The 8,171-nt window shown below is 46.9% G+C and overlaps 1 protein-coding gene across 4 annotated transcripts in view; it reads left to right on the plus strand.

The window, feature by feature from the left end:
- The window catches only part of AASDHPPT (aminoadipate-semialdehyde dehydrogenase-phosphopantetheinyl transferase), a 128,005-nt gene extending 127,009 nt beyond the window's left edge, over positions 1-996 (plus strand). For all 4 annotated transcript variants that reach the window (XM_063951568.1, XM_063951567.1, XM_063951565.1 and 1 more), the window contains one exon: positions 529-996. In XM_063951568.1, the coding sequence (XP_063807638.1) occupies positions 529-699 (171 nt within the window). In that variant the 3' untranslated portion in view covers positions 700-996. The remainder of the gene's footprint in view (positions 1-528) is intronic.
- Positions 997-8,171: the final 7,175 nt, after the last annotated feature.

Genomic DNA, 8,171 nt, shown 5'->3' on the forward strand with positions numbered 1-8,171 from the left:
GATCTGCAGATATATCCACAAGTGTGTACCCAACATTAGTCTCTGAATCTGTACACAAAGTGAAACAGTGTAGTAGCAGCAGCAGCAGCTTTCTTTCACACACAAGTTCTGTTGTGTTCCGTATACACACACAATATGCAGGAGTCATATATCAATAATCACATCACATGTGTACATGTGTATGTGTGTTTGACTGTAGGTTGGTCTAACCAAGACCACTTCAGAGTGCCTGAATATGAGCATGAAATTGTGTTTTATATTAAAACCTTTTTCTAAGGTGTGTTTGTTACCTTATTGTATTTACTCTGCATCCTCTGCCTGTCAGTGTGATCCCTGTTTATCAACCAGTTAGAGCTTCAGAATGTTCACAGCATAGCCAATCCGATAACCGGACTATTACCAGCATAGCCAATCAGATCGTCAGAATGATTACAACACTAAAAGATAAATGTGCTGATTAGTCAGCTGCACCCATTTATTACATAACGTTCAGACATCCAAATTGTGTGTTTTCTTGTTTCTTTCCAGAATGGAAAGCTGTCCGGGACCTCATTCACCGTTCTCACCTATGAGGACCTAATGGCATCTGCTGTTCCAATGACAGCCGAGGATCCAGATTACTGGGATAAATTCCACTCCAAACAAGAAATGCCGTGCCGGCAAAGTACCAAGACCGCGCCAAACACTGTGACATCATGATTTTTAGTAGTGTCCCCCCAATTCTATGGAAGCGTTTTACAGGGAGCATTGCTCAGTGGTTAAGATCGCCGAATATAACCATGGCACTGAGACTTTCTGGAGACTGCAGTCTGAATCCTGGGGCGGCTGCTCATGTCATTCCGCAGTTCTATTTGTCTCCCTTTGTCCCAGGCAAAAATAGATTGCAAGATGACTGGGCGAGAAGTCTGTACTGGAAATGTTCTATGTGTAGCATACATGAATAACTTTCTTGGGTTGTATTTTTTTTAAACCATTGATAAAAGTGTAATTTTTTAATACAGTGTTTGGCTACTTTATACTGATCTTTATTCTATAGTACTTTTTATTTTTTTGCTGAACATATTCCAGTAGTATCAGTGGAAGCAATTTCAATATACTCAGTCTCTATGCAACGGGACAACAAGGGATCGGTTTAAGCAATTGCAATGTACAGGCGATGTGTCCTAGCAAATCTCTCTGCACATGTTACATTTGCCCCAACTGCAGTGGACCATGGTTTTGCCAATTGCTAACTTTTTTGGTTTGCTAACAAACCTGAATAACCGCCCAGGTCAGGTGAGTGCTGGCCGGTACAGAGGGGGTGATTCAGACCTGATCGCTGGGCTGCGTACAGTTAGTCGCCGCCTACATGGGGAATGTATATTCGCTGTGCAAGTGTGCGATCCTATGTGTACGCAGAGCTGCTAAAATCCACTTTGTGCAGTCTCTGCGCAGCCCAGGACTTACTCCTACAGTGTGATCACATCAGGCTGATCGGGGCCGGAGCTGACGTCACACACCCTCCCTGAAAACACTTGGGAACACCTGCGTTTTTTCCAAACACTCCCAGTAAACTGTCAGTTATCACCCACAAACGGCCTCCTCCTGTCAAACACCTTGCGAACGCCCGTGCGAACGGACTTTTCGCACCATCCCACCACTGACTAGCGATGCCCTTTGTTGTTGTCCGACGTGCTTGCGTATTGCAGTGCATGCGCATTTAGTACCTGATTAAACGCTGTGCGAAAACGCACAGTAGCGGTCAGATCTGAATTACTCCCAGAGTCCGTTAGCTGACAATTGCTGTGGCAAGAGACCACATTGGACAACAAGTGGGACTCATCATCCATATGTATACTGTATATTAAAACAGCGGATGATAAATCCCACTAATTATCTGCTTACCTTCTCCATAGGTCTGGATGAGATTCAGAATGCAGCATTTATACTTTTCCAAATACTAACATTTAATCACAGCATCTAGAAGTTACTTGTAGATTAAGGATTGTTAGTAATGTATTAATTGCTTTAAAATGTTCGACAAAAATTTGCTTTGCTAGAACTAGCTTAAAACCGCAGGTACTGTAGTGTGCTCTATCACATTAACACAAATGCTAATTAGCACAATGGCCCTCATTCCGAGTTGATCGCTCGCTAACAGTTTTTAGTAGCCTTGCAAACGCTAAGCCGCCGCCCACTGCGAGTGTATCTTAGCTTAGCAGAAGTGCGAACGAAAGGATCGCAGAGCGGCTACAAAATATTTTTGAGCTGTTTCAGAGTAGCTTCAGACCTACTCAGCGCTTGCGATCACTTCAGACTGTTCAGTTCCTGTTTTGACGTCACAAACACGCCCTGCGTTCGGCCAGCCACGCCTGCGTTTTTCCTGGCACGCCTACGTTTTTTCGAACACTCCCTGAAAACGGTCAGTTGACACCCAGAAACGCCTACTTTTGTCAATCACTCTGCGGTCAGCAGTGCGACTGAAAAGCTGTGCTAGACCTTGTGTAAAAAAACATCGGCTGTTGTGAAAGTGCGCCGCATGCGCAGAAGTGCCGCTTTTTTGCCTAATCGCTGCGCTGCGAACGAAAACAGCTAGCGAACAACTCGGAATGACCACCAATGTGCTATTTCCACTCAGATGCTGCATATTCGAGCTGAAAACTGGTACTTTCTTAAGGGGATCAGTATGAGAGCCCGGCGGTCGGGATCCTGTTGGTCAAGAGGCAGACACCGGGATCCCGCGGGGAGCGCAGCGTATCCCCTCGCTGCCTCACTGCACTCCCCACGCTTCGGGCCCCTCGGGTGGTGGCATGGATCACCGCCCAAGTGGGGAAACCAGTTGGCAGTCGGGACCCCAACCGCCGGTATTGCAGATGGTGCCAGGACTCCAGCGTCGGTATATTGACCACCGGGATCCCGTCCGGCGGTCAATTGACTGCTTCCCCTTTCTGACCGGTGTAGTAAGAGGGGAGTTCAACCCAGGACCCTTGCTATAATACAATGGCTTTCATCTTGCAGTCTCTTAATAAAATAAGTCAAAAGATTGGTCCGCATTACAAATGACTCTTAAACAGATTATTCCAGACATTATTTTATTTATTGTGAATCAGTAGGCTCTTACAGTAAACTCATAAATCATTATTTGTCTACAGACTTTTTATTTAAAGAAGTAAAATGCGCTATATACTGGCATAAGTGTTCCACCTCTGAGCTGTGAAATCTCCAAGTACACAGAGAAAGATATTGCCCTAACAATTGCCTTTCATTTAGCCTCTACCTGTGAATCTTTGAAAAAGGTCAGCTTTTAAGGATAAAGACCCCTAATTCATATAACATTGGCCATACTGTGAATCTGAAGGGAAGCTGTGAAAATGAAATCCAATGAGCATTCTAAGAAAATGAAAATAAAGTTACAGACATGGAGGAGATGGGAAAAGGCTACAAAATAATATCCAAGTGCTTCACTACCCCAGTGTGCACTGTTGTATCCATAGGCGTGCGCAGCATATTTTATTACGGTGTGCACCACCAGAGGGGCGTGTCTAGCACCACCCAGGGACATGTCTAGCACTCCTATAGAATTTCTCCGTAAACTCACATGGCTTTATCTACCGCCTTGTCTCTGAGTGCCCGTGTGGCTGACTAGTGAGTCAGTCTACTCTGTCTCAATATAAAGCCATTGTCTGTGGGCCAGCGCTGGGGGTGTCTGACATTAGGGTATACCTGTGCACGCGCCTATGGTTGTATCTTGTGTGAGGAATGGAAGCTGCGTCTTACCACCCCGGCACTGCCTAGAATAGGCCGTCCCTCAAATCTCAGTGTCAGAGCAAGAACCTGTGTGGGGAGCCACAGAGAGGCCGACTATCACTGCAGGAGCTATAGAGTTCAGTGGATGAGCCTGGAGTAAAGACTAGAGTAAAGATTCACCAGTCATACATATCGGGAGCACTGTATACAACTGGCCTGTATGGAAGGTTGGCTATAAAGAAGACCTTACTGAATATTAATCACAACTAAGTACCTCTTGAGTTTCCAGGAAACTTCAGGGTGACCCAAAGTTACAGCATAAAAAAGAAGTTAAAGGTCATCCTATGTATTTAAGACAGTTTAGAAATGGTCTGTCACAAAACGGAGGTATTCAGTGCTCCCCAGCCATGCTCTTTCTTACCCACGCCGCTCTCCAAAGTGCTGTCCGTCATCTGCTGCTCTATCTGGCATCCTGCACTGTCTGCTGCTACGTTGTGCTTCAATTGCCAGCACTCACAGGTCTGTCATCCAATGCTAAGCTCTACTGTACATACCATGCCAGCAGTTCCCTCCAAAACCAGTCATGGACGGAGCCATGACAGTTCTGATCAGTTGAACGTCCAAAGACCAATCAGGAACCAGTTTAGTCATGTGATCTTCACCACCAATCAGCAGCTAGTCAGGGGTATAAATCCTGAATCCCAGCACAGGCAAATCGTCAGTGCTTTGTTAGTCTATCAGTCTACTGTGAGCTCCTGACTCTCCTGTTGGATATTAGACAAAGTGCAGTTTTCATCTCTAGCACTCCCTGGGTCATTCTGGGGGACTGCTCCTGCATTACTATTGCGGCATATCCAGTTTCACTGGTACAGTCAATCCCATTGATTTAGAAAACCTGGCACTGCAACTCCATTGCAGCATCTCCTAATTTGCTGGTACAGCCAATCCCAGTGATTCAGAAAACCTGCTACTGCAACTACATTGCAGCATCTCCTAATTCGCTGGTACAGCCAATCCCAGTGATTCAGAAAACCTGTTCCCTCCACTGCATTGCAGCATCTCCTAATTCGCTGGTACAGCCAATCCCAGTGATTCAGAAAACCTGCTCCTTCAACTCCATTGCAGCATCTCCTAAATCGCTGGTACAGCCAATCCCAGTGGTTCAGAAAACCTGCTCCTATAACTCCATTGCAGCATCTCCTAATTCGCTGGTACAACCAATCCCAATGGTTCAGAAAACCTGCTCCTGTAACTCCATTGCAGCATCTCCTAATTCGCAGGTACAGCCAATCCCAGTGATTCAGAAAACCTGTTCCCGCAATGTTGTTGCAGTATCTCCCAATACGCTGGTACAGTCAATCCCAGTGTTCCTGAAAGACTGCTTCTGTGAACCTATTGTTGCATCTCCAGTCACTGGTCACTCCCAGTTACAGGTGATATCACAGCTATCCTATTACACCGGTGATACAATTCTCCAGTGTTCCAGTTCCCACATAGCTGGTACTCAATCCATCACCATATCTGTTCTACTGCTGCAGCACCTATCCAGGTGTTCCCTCAAAGCCAAACTGCCACGTCTGTGAATGAGAGGGTCTTATATTAAGCCTGACCCATTCTGTCCTAAGACCTCTAGCCAGAACCCAGTAGCTGAACCTCGTCTGGATTCACAAATAACTTCAGCCGTGACATTGTCAAGGTCAGATTATAGTGGGCAGGGACCGGCAGTGTTATTTGTTTGGGTGGGGACCCCCACAGCTTTGTTACCCAGCGGCCCCCACAAGCCTTAATCCGGCCCTGATTTAGGACAGTATAAATACTTTGTGTGGAGGAGCCATAATATGTCCAATCTATCATACTACCTCTAGAAGACGAGGAGAATTTATATCTGCTGACAACACGATCATTTATGCACCGCTATTAGTATTCATACCTCTGGACGAACATGATTCATCTGCCGCACTGAGCACTAGGCAGGCCTGTTCTCCAGGCTATTAGTACCCTTCCAACATTCGTATTTACTTCATTGAAACAATTGTAATGAATGGCATTGTAAGTGGCGTACGTATTAAACATTTATTATGGACCTGCACTTTTCTTCTGCAGCCAGAACACATCCACATAAAGACTCCCTGATGGCCTGACCTTATTGTGCTATTGGGAAACAAGACTTACAGCTGCCTCTGACAGTCAGCCCTCCTTCCTGTGCAGAACATGCAGAGTGGTTTTGTAGGCTTACGGCATACAGAGTACAAACGATAGGGCAGGGAACAGGATCATTGATCTGGATAATGGTACAGCCTTGCACTTCACATTCACAGTGTTCATAAGATCTGATTCAGAGATGTACATAAACGGAGGGTTTACATCAGGCATGTAGAAACATAGGATTAGACGGCAGATAAGAACCACTTGGCCCATCTAGTCTGCCCCTTTTTTTTTACCATATTTCTCTAACGTCCTAGTGGATGCTGGGGACTCCGTAAGGACCATGGGGATAGACGGGCTCCGCAGGAGACATGGGCACTTTAAGAAAGAATTTAGGTTCTGGTATGCACTGGCTCCTCCCTCTATGCCCCTCCTCCAGACCAAAGTTTGATACTGTGCCCAGTGGAGACTGGGTGCTTTTCAGTGAGCTCTCCTGAGTTTGCTGAGAGAAAGTATTTTGTTAGGTTTTTTATTTTCAGGGAGCTCTGCTGGCAACAGACTCCCTGCATCGTGGGACTGAGGGGAGAGAAGCAGCCCTACTCTCTGGACACCATTAGCTCCAGAGGGATCGTACACAGGATCTCACCCTCGCCGTCCGGTCCCGGAGCCGCGCCGCCGTCCCCCTCGCAGAGCCGGAAGACAGAAGCCGGGTGAGTATGAGAAGCAAAGAAGACTTCACAGGCGGCAGAAGACTCCGTGTTCTTCACTGAGGTAACGCACAGCACTGCAGCTGTGCGCCATTGCTCCACACACCTACACATACTCCGGTCACTGTAAGGGGGGGGGGGGCGCCCTGGGCAGCATTTGGGACCTCTTTTGTATATATGTATGAGCCCCCACCAAAAAATTGCATATTTAAGCGGGACAGAAGCCCGCCGCCGAGGGGGCGGGGCTTCTTCCTCAGCACTCACCAGCGCCATATTTTCTCCACAGCTCCGCTGAGAGGAAGCTCCCCAGGCTCTCCCCTGCAGATACACGGTAGAAGAGGGTAAAAAGAGAGGGGGGGCACATAATTAGGCGCAAAAAGCAATATAAACAGCAGCTACTGGGTTAACATTAAGTTACTGTGTAATTCCTGGGTTATATAGCGCTGGGGTGTGTGCTGGCATACTCTCTCTCTGTCTCTCCAAAGGGCCTTGTGGGGGAACTGTCTTCAGAGAGGGCATTCCCTGTGTGTGTGGTGTGTCGGTACGCTTGTGTCGACATGTCTGATGAGGAAGGCTATGTGGAAGCAGAGCGGGAGCAAATGAATGTGGTGTCTCCGCCGACGGCGCCGACACCTGATTGGATGGATATGTGGAAGGTTTTAAATGATAATGTTAATTCCTTGCATAAAAAGTTAGAAAAAGCTGAAGCCTCGGGACAGTCAGGGTCCCAACCCGTGCCTGATCCTATGTCGCAGAGGCCGTTAGGGTCTCAGAAGCGCCCACTATCCCAAACTGTTGACACAGATACCGACATGGATTCTGACTCCAGTGTCGATTACGATGATGCAAAGTTACAGCCAAAATTGACTAAATCCATACGTTATATGATTATAGCAATTAAGGATGTGTTGCACATCACAGAGGAAACCCCAGTCCCTGACAAGAGGGTGCATATGTATGGGGAACAGAAGCCGGAGGTAACCTTTCCCCCCTCACACGAGCTAAATGAGTTATGTGAAAAGGCTTGGGAATCTCCAGATAAAAAACTGCAGATTTCCAAAAGGATTCTTATGGCGTATACTTTCCCGCCAACAGACAGGTTACGCTGGGAATCCTCCCCTAGGGTGGACAAAGCTTTAACACGCTTATCCAAGAAGGTAGCCCTGCCGTCACAGGATACGGCTACCCTCAAAGATGCTGCGGATCGCAAACGAGGTTACCCTGAAGTCCATTTATACACATTCAGGTACCTTACTGAGGCCAGCAATCGCGTCGGCCTGGGTGTGTAGTGCTGTAGCAGCATGGACAGATACCTTATCTGAGGAAATTGATACCTTAGAGAAGGATACTGTATTGTTGACCCTGGGGCATATTAAAGACGCTGTCCTATATATGAGAGATGCTCAAAGAGACATTAGTCTACTGGGTTCTAGAATAAATGCTATGTCGATTTCTGCCAGAAGGGTCCTGTGGACTCGGCAATGGACAGGTGATGCCGACTCAAAAAGGCATATGGAGGTTTTACCTTACAAGGGTGAGGAATTGTTTGGGGAGGGTCTCTCGGACCTGGTCTCCACAGCTACAGCTGGAAAG

The sequence above is a fragment of the Pseudophryne corroboree genome, chromosome 2, assembly GCF_028390025.1.
Source record: "Pseudophryne corroboree isolate aPseCor3 chromosome 2, aPseCor3.hap2, whole genome shotgun sequence".
NCBI classification, from domain to species: Eukaryota; Metazoa; Chordata; class Amphibia; order Anura; family Myobatrachidae; genus Pseudophryne; species Pseudophryne corroboree.